The 16218-nt window shown below is 40.5% G+C and overlaps 1 protein-coding gene across 6 annotated transcripts in view; it reads right to left on the reverse strand.

Annotated features, from left to right (window-relative positions):
- RAP1GAP2 (RAP1 GTPase activating protein 2) overlaps positions 1–16218 on the reverse strand; it is a 293472-nt gene that overhangs the window by 41266 nt on the left and 235988 nt on the right. For all 6 annotated transcript variants that reach the window (XM_032215467.1, XM_032215469.1, XM_032215466.1 and 3 more), the window contains 4 exons: positions 16114–16214; positions 15136–15265; positions 6896–7051; positions 1823–1894 (listed from right to left, as the gene is read on the reverse strand). In XM_032215467.1, coding sequence (XP_032071358.1) covers positions 1823–1894; positions 6896–7051; positions 15136–15265; positions 16114–16214 — 459 coding nt within the window. The remainder of the gene's footprint in view (positions 1–1822; positions 1895–6895; positions 7052–15135; positions 15266–16113; positions 16215–16218) is intronic.

Below are 16218 nucleotides of genomic sequence, written 5' to 3' on the forward strand. Positions count from 1 at the left end.
CACTGACCATTTCCTACATAGAACATAGAATAATACAGTTGGAAGGGACCTTGGAGGTCTTCTAATCCAGCTCCCTTGCTCAGGCAGGAGAACCCATACTATTCTAGACAAGTGGTTGTCCAATCTCCTCTTGAAAACTTCCAGTGTTGGAGCAGCCACAACTTCCAGAGGTAAGCTGTTCCACTGATTAATTTTTCTGACAGGAGATTTCTCCTTAGTTCTAGCTTAGATCTCTCTTTAATTATCTTTCCACTTGTGACTTCTTTTCATACCCTCAGGTACTTCGGAGAATAGGTTGGCCCCCTCTTCCCTGTGGCAGTCCTTCAAATACTGAAAGATTGCTTTCATGTTACCCGTGGTTCTTCTCTTCGTTAGATGTACTTTTGATACCTAGTTCCCTCAGTCGTTCTTCGTATGGTTTAGCCTCCAAATCCCTTATCAACTTTGTTACTCTTCTCAGCACACTTTCTATGTTCTTAATTATCTTTTTTGTGCTATGATAACCAGAATCAGATGCAGTAGGCCAAGTATTTCCTCACTCGTGCAGCATAGAGCAGAACTATCACCTCATGTGATCTTGAAACTATCCCTCTGTTGATGCAACAGGAATATTGAGTCTCTGGCTGACAGAGCATTTTTGGTTTTTTATTTTTTAAACCAACAAAATTTTAAAATAAAAGGACCAACACATCAGACCTGCCTACTCTGGTGACATCATTGCCTAACCAGTCACATGTCATGCCTGCAAGCTATATTTTCTTTTGGACTTCAGGCCTGCCACACTTTCTACTGTCTATTTTCTATTGTGGGAAAATAGGAAGGGGGGGGGGAATTATACAGAGTTGGGTGAGATGTAGCCATAATAATATTCTTCTTCGAAAGACAAGGTCATCTTTGTCTCTGCACCTGGCTGGAACTAGATGTGTGGAAGCTGCCAGCGTGGCTGGGGAAGATTGGAACGTCTGGTGGACTTGTGGCTGTGGGGACAGGATCTTGAACTTTCAACTGGGTGGGGAAAACTTGGAAACTTTCAGATTTGGGTTTGTCCAGATGTGCCAACATGGCTCTCTTAATAAATTGGAACTTTGAGGAATCATTTGCCTCGGACTCTGATTTAATTTTGGATGCTATATGGAACCCTGACATCACACTTCATGTAATCTTAGGAACTTAATAATAATGCAAAGTAATGGACAATGATGATGATGATATCCCCTGAAAATAAAAGACTAATAAAATAGTGGTTTGTAATCCACAACAATGGGGTCCTATGACAAGCTAAAACAAAAATCAATGCTCTCAGTTTGATTTAGTGCAATACAGAAATCCAGTCTACGTCATGAAATTGGTGTCATTTTAGGCCCCTTTTTTGGAGGTGTGGAGGGAGATGGTTCTCTACAGACTGATATGGTGGCAAAGCCTTAGTAATTAATTGAAAAGTAGAAATGCTGTTATATTGGCAAAACTTCCAAAAATAGCAATAGCAATGACACTTAGACTTAAATACCACTTCACAATGCTTTACAGTCTTCTCTAAGCAGTTTACAGAATCAGCACATTGCTCTCAACAATTTGGGTCCTCATTTTACCAACCTTGGAAGGATGGAAGGATGAGTCAACCTTCAGCCTGGTGAGACCTGAACTGCCAAATTGCCGGCAGCCAGTGATGAGCAGAAGTAGCCTGCAATACTGCATTCTAAACACCACTGTGGCTCTTAGATTTAAATCAATCTATTAAATTCAACCCCCTCCCCCAGATCTCCCAAATTATTTCCCCTAAGAACCAAACAAACCTTGTTTTAAGGTTAGGGTTGGATCTTACTTTTTGAAATACAGGTGGGCTTGGCAGTGAAGGACCAAAAGACGGGACATCTTCTCGTGCTGTGACAGCTACCTATCCAAAACAAGGAAACAGAAAAAGCATTTGAGTGTATGAGATAGGCACAAAGGCTACTTGTAAAAGAACCCAATGTAAATAGAGTAATTGTACAAAGGTCTCTCTGATTAAATTTCTGTTTCTCTCACTCTTGGCCAGCCATATCATTCTTGGAAGTCCTGAGGGTCTTTTCTAGCTGCTTTGAAGAAGATAAGATTATCTATGAATATGGAGATCCTGCCCTAATGAGGACATCCAAGATCTAAGAAAACCTTTCTCAAGTCTTCAAACTACAAATATGAAATAGAAATATAACTATGAACCCTAGAATTTCTCAATGCTGATGTTCCTCCAGGCCGATAACTATGGAAAGTGTTACAGATTGTAGGTACCAAGTTGGAGAAAAACCATAAGAGTCTTCACCTTTTAAGGCTAACAAATGTTATTATGAGGCATAAGTTTTGTGAACTGTAGCTCACGGGTTGGGGTGGGGGGGTGTTATTTATTTTTCAAACTTACAAAGCTGTCTATCACACAAACTAATCAACTCTTGTTAAGGTTAAGCAGATAAAGGTTCAAGGTGGACAGATTGCAAGTCCTTCGCCCATTAACAATTGATATGTTTGTTCAGGCCTTCTGAAATAGCCTAGGACATATTGATGTATATTCAGCCGTCTCACGCTCAACTGTGCTGGCATACTCCTTTTGACGCAGAATTATGACTTGTGATCTGTGAGTGTCCTGGGAGGTTAAATGCTCTCCAATTACTTTCTGATATCAAACCGGACCATTAATTATTTTGCACAAAGCCTGGCTTGTTTACAGAATCCAGAGAGCCATTGCTATCACATTAGAAGAAAGGTATGTGAAGGTGACTCTAAATTTGTGTGTGAAATTGTTGGGGCCTGTGATGGTGCTGTTGGTGTAAATGTGGCAGTAAAACAGAGATCTGGGGTCCTTACTATCAGTTTGTTGCAGAAAAATCAAATCCAGAAAGCACACACACCACAGGTGAGTTCCTACTGGTTTGGACCGGTTCGGCCAAATAGGTAGCAACTCGGCTGGCCACGCCCTCAAACCAGTTCTATCGGTGGCGCCATAGGCACCACCATCTTGGTTTTTTGCTTCTACGCATGTGCAGAAGCATTTTTTTTACTACTGCACATGCGCGCTTAGCGCCCATCAAGCACGCACACATGTAGCACGTCCCTGAATGAACAGGCAGTAACAGAAGCCGGAACCCACCCCTGACACACACATAACTGATTCAGCTGGATTCATTAACTTCTTTATACACATAATAACAGATGAATAAATGTACAATACCAATAGTAGATTATTTCAACGTGATAGAAGTTACAAGCAGAACACAAGCAGAAGACAACAGTTTCATATCAGAGTTCAGAGCAGACAGAGAGCTTAAGTTTCTGTTTCAATTCTCTGCACAGACACAGAAGGTTGCAGGCTAAACCACGCCCTGGCCCCTAGTTGTTTCACCTCCCATTAGCTGACTTAGTTGCTGTGCTATTCATTGGCTGACCTTGTTATCATAACTCTCCCACTCATGAATATTCTAACACATTAAATGTCCTGGTCGCCATGTTAATATCATTGTTCTGTTGTTTCTTGGCTTGTGGGAATCTGTTTCCCTTGGGTGGTTGTCTGGTTGCAACTTTAGGTCTACTATCAAAGGCCTCCCTGAGTTGTGTGCTGAGTGTGGAAATTTTAGCCTCTCAAACTCCAGTCTAGCCAAATGGATGTCATCCACTCAACACACTAAAACACACACACACCATCAAGCTTAATATTAAACAAGTTCTTGTGTGAATGCTTCAGCCAGAGGTTTTCCTAACCCAGAGTTTCCTAATCTTGGCAAATTTAGGATGGGTGGACAGCAAGGATGGCTGAAGAACTCTGGGAATTGAAATCCACCCATCTTAAATTTGCCAAAGCTGAGAAATAGCACCATAACCCATTGAGTTAATATAGTATTTTGTGTGAAAGGAAGCTATTGACTATAATATTGCAACAAGGAAAATTTGGGACTACCCTTTCTTCCATTACAGTATCAAAGGCCAAAACAACCCCAGAACCAAGCAATCAAATCCGTCAAGGTAGTGAGGAAAAAATTGGAAGCAGGTGGCTAATAGAAAAGATGATTCTAAATGAAATGAAATTCAATTAACTGCATATTGGAAAGGGCTGCCTTGGCAAGCAGCAGAATCTAGCCAGCCTTGACTGATTTAAACAAAATAGGCAGATCAAACCTGATTACCACTTGGATAGGAGACTACTACAAACTCTCCAGAAGTTATGGGTTAGACTGAGAAATTGGAAATTATTCCAGAATGGGGCAACAAGGACTAATCACTGCCATAATCATTGCCAACAATGTAACCCAGATGTAAGTCGCGAGGATTCTGGAGACACTGATCCAGCTTAACTGATGTTGAATTCCTTCCAAGGAGAACCTCTGGTTGGTGAAGTCATTGAACACCAGTGAGTTCTGCACTTCTGGGCAGATGGCAAGATTTCTGGCAAGATGTCTGGATCCATATGGTGGGCATTACCCTCAACATCCCCTCCCTGCCTCCCTCCCAAAGGCAAAGAACATATAATGGTTTGAGGAGTAATACAAAAAACTAATATGAATAATAACATAATAAAGGTAAAGGTTCCGCTCACACATATGTACTAGTCGTTCCTGACTCTAGGGGGCAGTACTCATCTCTGTTTCAAAGCCGAAAAGCTAGCACTGCCCGAAAGACATCTCCGTGGTCATGTGGCTGGCAGGACTAAACGCCGAAGGTGCAGAGAACAGTATTACCTTCCCACCAAAGTGGTTCCTATTTTTCTACTTGCATTTTTTATGTGCTTTCAAACTGCTGGGTTGGCAGAAGCTGGGACAAGTAATGGGTGCTGGGGATTCGAACTGCTAACCTTTCTGATTGACAAGCTCAGCATCTTAGTCACTGAGTCACCGCGTTCCCACTAATAATATAATAGTAATGCTAAAAAAATAATAGGAAGGAAGGACTCACTGGAGAAGAGCCTAATGCTGGGAAAGATGGAGGGCAAAAGAAGAAGGGGACGACAGAGAATGAGGTGGCTGGATGGAGTCATCGAAGCAGAAGGCAAGAGCTTATATGGATTCCAGAGGATGGTAGAGGACTGAAAGGCCTGGAGGAACGTTGTCCATGGGGTCGTGATGGGTCGGACATGACTTCACAACTAACAACAACAGTAATAGGCACCTTGGATGCCTACAACTGGATCAACACTGACAAAATCACCATTGGTTAATTGCAAAAGGCAGCTCTAATAGGAACAGCTTCCATCCTAACAATGATACCTTTAACACATCCACATGGGCCTATCTGAGGTTCTTGGGAAGTCCTCAAGAGGTAGACAAAAATGCCAAATCCAACCAGAACACCTGGCTGATTGAGCAACAAACCACAATATGCTATTTTAAATGAATTAAAATAAAAGGCACAAAAGTCCAAAACGGGCTCACAATTTCCGTATTTCATAAGCCAACAAAACCGTTGCTATTAACATAATGATTATAATCTGTCCAAAATGGAGAAAATGTAATTCTTGCCTCTGAATATTCATTATTCTACTTTAACCATATTGTTTTCCAAACCGAGCAATTGAAACATGTCTTTCAATCCCCAAACTGATTGTTAATTTTACATCTTTTATTTATGAACTGAACTGTGCAAGCCACTCTACAATGCAGATACAAATGGATCTAACAAATTAACAGAGTTGGACGGGACCTTGGAGGTCATCTAGTCCAACACCCCACCCAAGCAGGAGACCCTGCACCATTTCTGACAGATGGCAATCCAGTCTCTTCTTGAAAGCTTCCAGTGATGAAGCTGTCATAACTTCTGAAGGCAAACTGTTTCATTGGTTGATTGCTCTCACTGTCAGAAAATTCCTCCTTGTTTCCAAGTTGAATCTCTCCTTGGTCAGTTTCCATCCATTGTTCCTAGTAATTGTTACTAGTGTAATATTCTAGATCATGAAGTATTGGTCCTTTTGACCAAGTTCCAGTCTTTCTGACTACCACTAGGACTAGGTCCATTGTGAGGGAGGGAGATCCAAGGACTGACATAGAAAGAATACCCCGTAGCATAATTTAGCTGCTTGCATAAATACATTTATTTCCTTTACCATGAAAAGCCAAATACGAATCTCAACCCATCTGCACACCAAGAATGGCCTGAAGATTCTAGCTCTGTAATATCTATAAAAGAGCAAGTTTGGTATAGTGATGAAGACAGAAAAATGCCCAAAGAGAGACAAACTATTTTCCAAGGCTCCTGAAGGCCAGACAAGGAATGAATGGAAACTGATTAACCTGGAAATAAGGAGGGATTTTCTGACAGTGAGAACAATCAACCCATGGAACAGAAGTTGCCTTCAGAAGTTCTGGGAGCTTCATCACTGGAGGCTTTCAAGAAGATATTGGACTGCCATTTGTCAGAAATGGTGTAAGGTCTCTGCTTGGGCAGGGGGTTGGACTAGATGACCTATGAGGTCCCTCCCAACTCTGTTAAAATCTGTTAAAATAACTCCGGTACACTTTCTTCCGATATGGGACAACAGGGTGGCAAAGCAACTGACTCACAATAATCTGCAAATTATCCCAGAATGGGCATAATGCCCATTAAAGCCTGCTGGCCACCTGCTCTGCAACCTTCAGTCAAGCTTGATTTTGCTAAGGCTTCAAGGACAGATGTATGCTACGTGCCTCTGGGCATTTAATGACATTTCCTGCCAATGTGCAGATAGGCTAGACAACAGCGCCGAGGGCACCAGCTGCTTCTCCCAGAATAAATAACGATTTTCACAAAAGCTTAGCAGGAACTCTTTATCTCTGGTCAAACAGGTACATTTCTCAAAGCCACCAAAGTGCTTATTTGTTAAGATGGAAAACAGATGTGGGCACACGCACACAGAAACCAGGGGACACACACACACATTTTACTTTTCTCACCCACTTACTTTATAGGACGTATTATCCGTTTCTGGATTGTCTGCCTGAACGACAATATAGGCGTGCAGAAAATTCGAAGCAATCATATCCGGAACAAAGGGAGTGTTTTCTTCTTGGAATATAATAGCCACGATGTCGTTGCCAATGTGTCTTTTCCGCTGAAGCTAGGAAGGTTAAAAGAAAAGAGACAAAAACATCTCCAGGTGATAGTTCTTAAGTGGAAACAACATCCCCATTTTTTCTCATCACGGCAGACTTTTTCTAAGTCTAATAACAGGAAGGTGAAGCACGCCTGGCCTAAAAACAGCAATAGCACTTAGACTTACCATATTTTTCCGAGTATAAGACGCACCTTTTTCCCTCAGAAAAGAGGCTGAAAATCTGGGTGCGTCTTATACACTGAATACAGCATTTTTGGCCTCCCGAAGCCCCACCCCGTTCACCAAAATGGCTGTGCAGGACCTGTAGGAGGCTTTCAGAGAGCCCCTGGGGGCTGGAAAAGGTAGAAATGAGCAAAAAAGGGCCGTTTTTTGCTCACTTCCCCCCCCAGCCCCCAGGAACACTCTATAAGCCTCCTAAAGGCTGTCCATGCCTTTTTTTTTTGCTCGTTTTTGCCCCACCCCACCCCCACAGGAGCACTATACAAGCCTCCTAAAGGCCATTCATACCCTTTTCTGGGGGAAAAAACAGCCCATTTTTGCAAAAAAAATGGGCCATTTTTGGAAGGTTTGCAGAGTGCAAAAACTTTTTTTTTAATTTGCCTCTTCAAAACCTTGGTGCGTCTTATACTCCAGTGTGTCTTTTACTCCACAAAATACGATATATGCTGCTTCATAGTGCTTTACAGCCCGCTCTAAGCGGTTTACAGAACCAGCCTATTGCCCCCCAACAATCTGGGTCCTCTTTTTACCCACCTCGGATGGATGGAAGGCTTAGTCAACCTTGAGCCTGCTGGGATTCGAACTGCCAAATTGCAGGCAGCCGGCAGTCAGCAGAAGTAGCTTGCAGTACTGCACTCTAACCACTGCCCTGCCATGGCTAGCAGTTTGAAAGCACGCAAATGTGAGTAGATTAATAGGTAACATTTTGATGGAAGGTAACAGCATTCCCTGCACCTTTGGCATACAGTCATGCTGGCTACATGACCAGGGAAAATGGCTTTGGATAATGCTGGTCCCCTCAGTCAAGAAACAGAGATGAGCACCCTGCCCTATAGTCGGACATGATTGGACAGGAAAGCTCCATTAAATTCGGGCTCCTGGAGGAACTGTATGTTCACAAGAATAAACGTACCTACACACTCACACATACACACACACCTCAAGTATCACCCTAGAATCAACACCTAGACACTTCATCCTGCACCAGCTCCCCTATAGAAATCTGCTGCTATACCCTATTTCTCTGCAGCTTGCCTCTAAAGGCAAACTCAGGGATGAAATGCTTTGAGGTCTGCTGCTGGTACACTTCATGTGTACAAGCCTTTTCTGATACTGCAAAGGTAAGTAGAACAGTGAGGAGGGGGGAACAGCTGTGCCATATGATTTAGATTCACTAGAAAGCAGGATTTCCTGCTATATAATATAATATAAAGCGTGGCGCAGCTGATTGTCGCACAGCTGATCATCGAAACCTTTTAAAAACTTTTTAAAAGCAGTTTTTAATATCTATTTGCTCAAATCAGTAGTTTAAAAATGCTAACAAAAAGTTGAAAAAAAGGTTCCGATGATCAGCGGTAAAAATCAGCTGTGTCACGCAATCATCGGAACTTTTTTTTAAAAAAAATAAAGCATTTTTTACTACCGGTTCGGGCAAACTGGCCTGAACCGGTAGCATTTCAACCCTGGGCAAACTGTTTTGCTTTTAGGAATAAATATTTCTTCTTTCCTCACTGATGTCATTTTTATTTATTTTTCTGTAGCCCAGATATCCTTATATATAGGTCTATGGTTATAAATATCTATCTGGATTAATTGCAGTAATTACACTAAGGATACAATAAAATAATTGCATTCTTAAGATATAGCACTGTTGGTATAAATGAGTACTGAATACTGAGGCTTCTCTCTCTCTGTTTGCTTTTTCCTTCCTATTATTACTGGTTGTTATTGAATAATTTTTATATATATATATAGAGAGAGAGAGATTATTTAAGTTGCTTATACTGCTTTAGGACTACTGTTTCTGGATTATTATAGATAGAACAAGCTAAGTTAAGGAATTATTTAAAAAAACTTAACAGCAAAGCATATATATTATATTATCAGTAATATCTAATGTAACAGTATATAGCCTATTAGTAGCAAATTTAGGATTGTGATTAAAAGAGGAGGGAAAGAATATTGATAGGAAATTTTTTAAAAAATTTTTTAAAAGAGATGGCGAGTATCACAACATCACTGAAAGCCGGGAAAAAGACAACTGTTTTCCTCAATCGGCCATAAGAGGGAGCCAGAATGACTGTTAGCTCTTTGTTCATTAGATGCTGGGCTGATCTGATCTGAGTGTTTTGGAAGCTGGCTGTTAGAAAGTGCCTTGAGCTATTGTAAGTTTTGCAACTGTTAGCAAACTTTGTGTACCGAACTGATTATATGATACTGGACTATGTTATTTGGATTATCCCTTAACTGAAAGACATTGACGCCTGGCTGAATTATCCGTGTATGACTTGGACTGTTTGATGGACTCTGATACCTCTATTTCCACAAAAGTAAAAGCCTATTTAAACTGCAGTGTCTCTGTATGCTGGTTTGTGTGTTCTCCACCACAACTCTCACAACGCTTCGTTGAACATACTTGCTCTCCCAACGGGGAGCTTACCTAACACTACATACAGAAATTAGATGATAAAATGGGAATAATACAACAAAAACTGGAAAAAAATGAACAGTCAATAAAAGCGGTTAAAAAAAAGAACAGAATGAACAGAGAAGAAACTAGACTTAGTTGAACAGCAGATGAAAACATCAACCAAAAACTTAGAAGACTTCCTCATCCACCTGGAAATAGATCGTGCAGCATTTTATCTCTGATTCCAGAATGTAACAGAGACAAAAGAGGAAGATTTACAAATGATAATGTCGGAATTAATAGCAGATATGTTACAAAGAGACAAGCATGAGATCCTAAATGAATTGAATGATATATACAGGGTAAGCACTAATTATGCCAGAAGACACCGATTTCCTAGAGAAGTACACATTAGATTTGCGAGGAAAAAAGTGAGAGTTATAATAGAATAACAAGAGACGAGACATGATGGTGTACAAAGGGAAAGAGATACAAACCCTGAAACAAATCCCGCAAAGAGTGAGGGAGCAACAGAGAGACTATTGATTTCTGGTGACACAACTGATTAAACAAGATATACTATTCAGGTGGTTGATACCCGAAGGGATGTTGGTAACTTGGCAGGAGAAAAGGATTAAAGTTGACAATCTGGAGAAGGCACAAGATTGATATGAGTAACTAGTAGGCCCGGAAGAGGAACAGAGCAGTAAGGAGGAGTTGGAATATAGAAGCCAGGAAGAACAACAACAGAGAACAACAGAAGGAGAACAAGGAGAAAGTAGAAGGGAGGAGAAAGAGCAACAGAGAGCGGAGGAAGTGAGACCAAAAACAAGGAGGCGAAAAAGAAATTAGAGTTAATAAAAAATAAAGACAGGCAGAGAATTAGGAGGATGGAAGAAGAAATTTAATTATTGTCAGTAAATATTAACGGTTTAAATTTAAGTGTATCTGGGCAAAATTGACAAAACAAAAGGCAGATATAATATGATTACAGAAAACACACATTAAAAAACAAGATATAAAATACCTGGAATGTCCTAAATTAGGAAAATTATATGCAGCATCAGCAGAAGAAAAGAGAAAAGGGATAGCGATATATGTTAAAGATGGGATAAAGACAAATGTAATTTATGCAGACCCAAAGGGAAGAATATTAATGATAGAGATAGGGATAAACCAAAAATCACTACTACAGGTAGCAATATATGCCCAAAATGAAAATAAAATATAAAAAACCATGTGAAAAAAATTAGAGAAATTGGATTGAGGAATATTTGTATAATAGGAGATTATAATGCCATAGTGGACAGTAAAGAAGATTACGTAAGTGACAAAAAAACTAAAAATAAAAAAAAGTATTACCAACAACTTGCTTTGAGATGATGGAGGAGCTAAATTTAATAGATATTGGGAGAAAAATGGAACCAGAAAAAAACAATTTACCTTTTACTCCAATCCACATCAATCTTAGTCACAGATTGATATGGCATGGATGAACGGGGAAATTGGGGCAGAAATACATACAATTGAAATATTACCAAATACGTGGGTGGATCACAACCCCATTAAAATAATCTGGGAAGGAAAAAAAACTAGACCAAGATGGATGTTAAATTTGCAAATATTAAAAGAAAAAGAATGTATTCAAAAATGTAGAAACGAATTGGAGTTATTCCTTAAGGAAAACACAAAAGAACAAACATCTATACAAAATCTATGGGACTCCATGAAAGCTTATTCCCGCGGAATAATTATAGCGTGTTCAGCAAAAAGAAACAGAGAAATGGGCACAACAGAAGGTATTAGAGGAGGAAATTAAAAATTTAGAAATAGAAATAAGCCAAAGAATGACAAAATTAGAAAGGTTTGGGTGTTAGCAAAACATAAATTAAATATATCAGACCAGGAAGAAATGGTAAAGGGCCTAAAACTAACAAAACAAAACTTCTTTGAGCAAGCAAATAAACCAGGGAGGTGGTTGGCATACAGATTGAGAAAAGAGAGAGAGAAAAGATTAATATATCAACTTCAAGAGGAAACTGGTGAATTACAACATACAATGGAAGGGAAGAAAAAGATTGCATATAAGTACTTTGAGAATCTGTATAAAGGGGAACAAGCAGATGAAAAACAAATAAAAGAATATCTAAATGGAGAAGAAACACTGTCAATAACAGAAGACATGAAAGAAATGTTGTCAAAAAAAATAATGAAGCTAGAATTGGAACAGGCGATCCAAAAACAGAAAAATAATAAAATGCCAGGCCCAGATGGATTTCCAGCAGAATGGTATAAAATAATAGATGAATTGAACGAATTGATAGAACCCTTGATGTTGGAGATGTATAATGAGGCACTGATGGAAGCAAAAAAAACGGATTCATGGAGGGAAGCACATATTGCATGAATATTTAAAGAAGGTGCAGATAAAAAACAGATTCACAACTATAGGCCAATCTCATTGTTAAATGCCGACTATAAAATATTCACAACAATAATAGCGGAGAGAATGAAAAAACTATTAAATGACTATATACATCCAGACCAAAATGGATTTCTGTCAACAAAACAAATTAGGAACAATACCAGAATAGTAGCAAATATCTTAGAGTACTATGAGGCACATCCAGAGAAACAAGTGGCACTTGTTTTTCTGGATGCACAGAGGGCATTTCACAATTTAAATTGGGAATTCATGATGCAACAAATTAAGAATATGAAATTAGGGGACCAATTTGAAAGTTTAATAGAAACGATATTCTCTACCCAAAGGGAAAATATATTATTAAATGGGGAAAGTACAGAGACCTTTAAAATAATGAAAGGAGTAAGGCAGGGTTGCCCACTATCACCTCTGCTATTTATCCTGATGCTTGAAAGTCTGCTAATAAGAATTAGACAAATTCGGAGATAAGAGGAACTAAAATTAAAAGGGAGGAGTATAAAATTCAGGGCTTTGTAGATGATTTGGTATAGAAGATCTGCTAGAAACAGGAAATAGTTTAATGAATTAGAAAAATATGGAGATGTAGCAGGGTTAAAGATTAATACAGAAAAGACTAAAATGATAACTAAAAATTTGAAGGAAGAACAAAATAAAGAATTAGAAAGAATAATAGGACTGCAAGTGACAAAGAAAGTTAAATATCTTGGAATATGGCTAACTGCAAAGTGCTCAACTATAAAAGAAAATAATTATATAAAATTAGTGCAACAAGTAAAAAAAGATCTAGAATTATGGGGGAAACTACAACTATCATTATTAGGGAAAATAGCAGCGATAAAAATGAATGTATTACCGAGACTATTATACTTATTTCAAACAATCCCCATAAAATTAGAAAAAAAATTTTTTATTGAATTGAACAAGATTCTATTAAAATTTATATGGCAAAGGAAGAAAGCCAGGATAAAGTTGAAAGCTCTACAGGATGACAGAAGCAGAGGTGGTATGGGACTCCCTGACTGGGAGCTTTATTACAAAGCAACAGCATTAACATGGATTAGGGATTGGATCAATTTAAAAAATAAAAGAATACTAACATTAGAGGGCCACGATTTGCAAACGGGATGGCACATTTTCCTATGGGAAGAGGGTAAAAAGAAACAAAAATACTTTCATAGAACTATATTAGAGATGCACTAATACAGGTCTGGAATAAAATTAGAAAAAAATACTACATGAAACTACTGACATGGCTTTCCACTATGGAAGCCATGACACATCCCAATACACTAGATCTATTGAAAATGGTTAGATATAGTAAAATTTTAGACATCAAAGGAAATTTGAAAACAAATCAGGAGTTAAAGGTTGCATGCAGGGACGTGCAGTCAGGTGAGGCAGGGGAGGCAGAGCCTCACCACTGTCATCATGAAAAGAAAAAAAATGTAAAAGGAAAAAGGCGAGAGCTGAGGTCAGACTGAGCTAGTTGCTGCCTCACTGTGGATGACTCTGCTTAACTGTTTAAAAAATCCTCTAAAAAGCGCCCTCTACTATGAGGCAGAAAAACTGCATGGCTTATCTAGTCTGACCTTTTAGGCATTTTATGATCGCTGGAGCAGAGAGTTAAGCAAGGGTTAAAAGCCTAAAAAGTCCAGATGTAGTTGAGGCATGCAGTTCTCCTGCCTCATAATAGAGGGCGCTCGTTTGGGCGGGGCTTCTTCAGAGGACACGAGGCAAGAGCACAGTTGGAAGTCCTCCCTGAAGCAGCTGGAAAAGGTACATGTGGGTCGGAGGAAGGGGGAGGAATTCAAACTTCATTCTCCTGATGCTGTGCGGAGCTTTGGGCAAAGGCTGAAGGGAAGGACCTTGGCTCGCTTGTGCTCTCCCTCCCCAAGTGTAGTTTGATTGCAGGCAGAGCCATGTTGCCTTTTCAAACCTGTAATCAGTGAAGCTGGGCTGGATCCTTCCGGGGCTGGGGGAAAGTGTGTGTGGTCCAGCATGGCTCTTTGCTTGGCTTCCTGCCTCCTCCTGTGGTCTCCTTGCTGGTGCTCTCCCTCTCCAAGTGTAGTGACTTCCTCCTCAGGCCCCATCCATTCCCCCCCCACACACACGGACACACACAGCTGGATAAAACTATATAAGCCCAGCTTCACTGATTACAAGTTTGAAAATACACACACACACACACACACACATATATATAGATAGATAGATAGATAGATAGAGAGAGAGAGAGAGAGAGAGAGAGAACTGTGTATAAAGGTTTATAAACATAGAAGCAAAATAATATTTACATGTACAGGTATGATGACATAATAATGTTGATTTAATGACTGTAAGGTGTTATAGGAAAAAAATAATAAAAAAATTATATATATATTTTTCCTAGAAAGCCTCTGGAGCCTGGGGAGGGCGAAAAATGGGTCCACTGTGCCATTGCGTGCCAAAAGCGGGGGTGGAGGGCAAGGATGTTGCCCGTGCATGCATGGGGTGGTGGTGGTCATGTGCATGCACGACTTCCCTGCCCTCCCCCTGCGCTTCCCCCACTTTTGGCATGTGATGGCAAAAAGGTTAGCCATTACTGAGCTAGTTTGTTTTTAAAAAAAGCCTTTATGCAAAATCATGGGAATTTCCATACACAATTCCTTTTGATAATGGCACTTTTTAAACAACACATTTCCAGATAGAATTATAAACACAAATATTTATACGCACACATAGACATGGGCCTATTTTTCTGCAGTTAACATGGGTTGCTGAGGGCTGTTGTTGCTTTTAAATTGCTGGCCAGATCTGCCCTCCCCAAAATTTGTCTTAAAAAAAAAAAAAAAAAACTAACATCCATCTGTCTGTGCCACTTCCCTGGAGAGGTTATTCAATCACAAGACATGGGCACTCCGGCCAAAAGCAATTCACACCTTTCCTTCCACGGCCAGTTACACAATGTTCACTTGGCCACTTCATCCCTTGTGCCACCCTGATATTATATCTCGAAAGAGAAAGCTCGCTTACCTGCTGGGTGTCGCCCTCCGTGAAGGGAAGCTTGGTGGAAACGTGGAACATAATCTCTCTGTCCCTGAACACGGTGTATACAGATTCTGTGCCTGTCTGGGCATGAGTCACATCCAGGCCACCTCGAAAGCTGAAAAGAAACCAAAACCAGATAGGAGACCTTTGGTACTAGGAAAGAGGAAGGGAGGGAGGAAGGAAGGGAGAAAGGAAGGAGAAAAGGAGGGAGAAAAAGAGGAATGAAGGGAGAAAGCAAGAAAGGAAGGAGGGAGGGAGAAAGGGAGGGAGAGAGAGAGGGAGAAAGAGCTAGGTATGAAGGAAGAAAGCAAGGAGGGAGGGAGGGAGAGATGGAGGGAGGGAGAACGAGAGGGAGGGATGAAGGGAGAAAGCAAGAAAGGAAGGAAGGAGGGAGGGAGGAAGAAAAAGAGGGAGGAAGGGAGAAAGCAAGAAAGGGAGGAGGGAGGGAGAAAGGGAGGGAGAAAGAGAGGAAGAGGGAAAGAGCTAGGTATGAAGGGAGAAAGCAAGAAAGGAAGGAGGGAGAGAGGGAGGGAGAAAGGGAGGGAGAAAGAGAGGGGGGAGAAAGAGGGAGGTATGAAGAGAAAAAGCAAGAAAGGAAGGAGGGAGGGAGAAAAAGAGGGAGGGAGAAAGAGAGGGAGGGAGGGAAGAAAGCTAGAAAGCAAGAAGGGAGGGATGGAGGGAGGGAGGGAGGGAGGGAGGGAGAAAGCAAGAAGGGAGCGGGGAAACGAAGGAAGGAGGGAGGAGGGAGAAAGAGAGAGAGAGAGAAAGAGAGGGAGGGATGGAGGAAGAGAGGGAGGGAGGAAGGGAAAAAGCAAGAAAGCAAGAAGGGAGGGAGGGGAAACGAAGGAAGGAGGGGAGGGTGAAAGAGAGAGAGAGAAAAAGAGGCAGGGAAAAAGAGAGAAAGCAAGAAGGGGGGGAGGGAGGGAGGGAGGAGCCATGTGAATGATTAATAGCTTGATTTACCCTTTGAAATCCTGTAGTGTAATGGTTTCTCCCAACAAGTTCAAGAAGTTTTTGAAGGCAGGGCTTTCTTCATTGTTCCCAAACAATTCTTCTTCCTGTGTCTGG

This window comes from Thamnophis elegans, chromosome 4 (genome assembly GCF_009769535.1).
Source record: "Thamnophis elegans isolate rThaEle1 chromosome 4, rThaEle1.pri, whole genome shotgun sequence".
In the NCBI taxonomy this organism is placed as follows: Eukaryota; Metazoa; Chordata; class Lepidosauria; order Squamata; family Colubridae; genus Thamnophis; species Thamnophis elegans.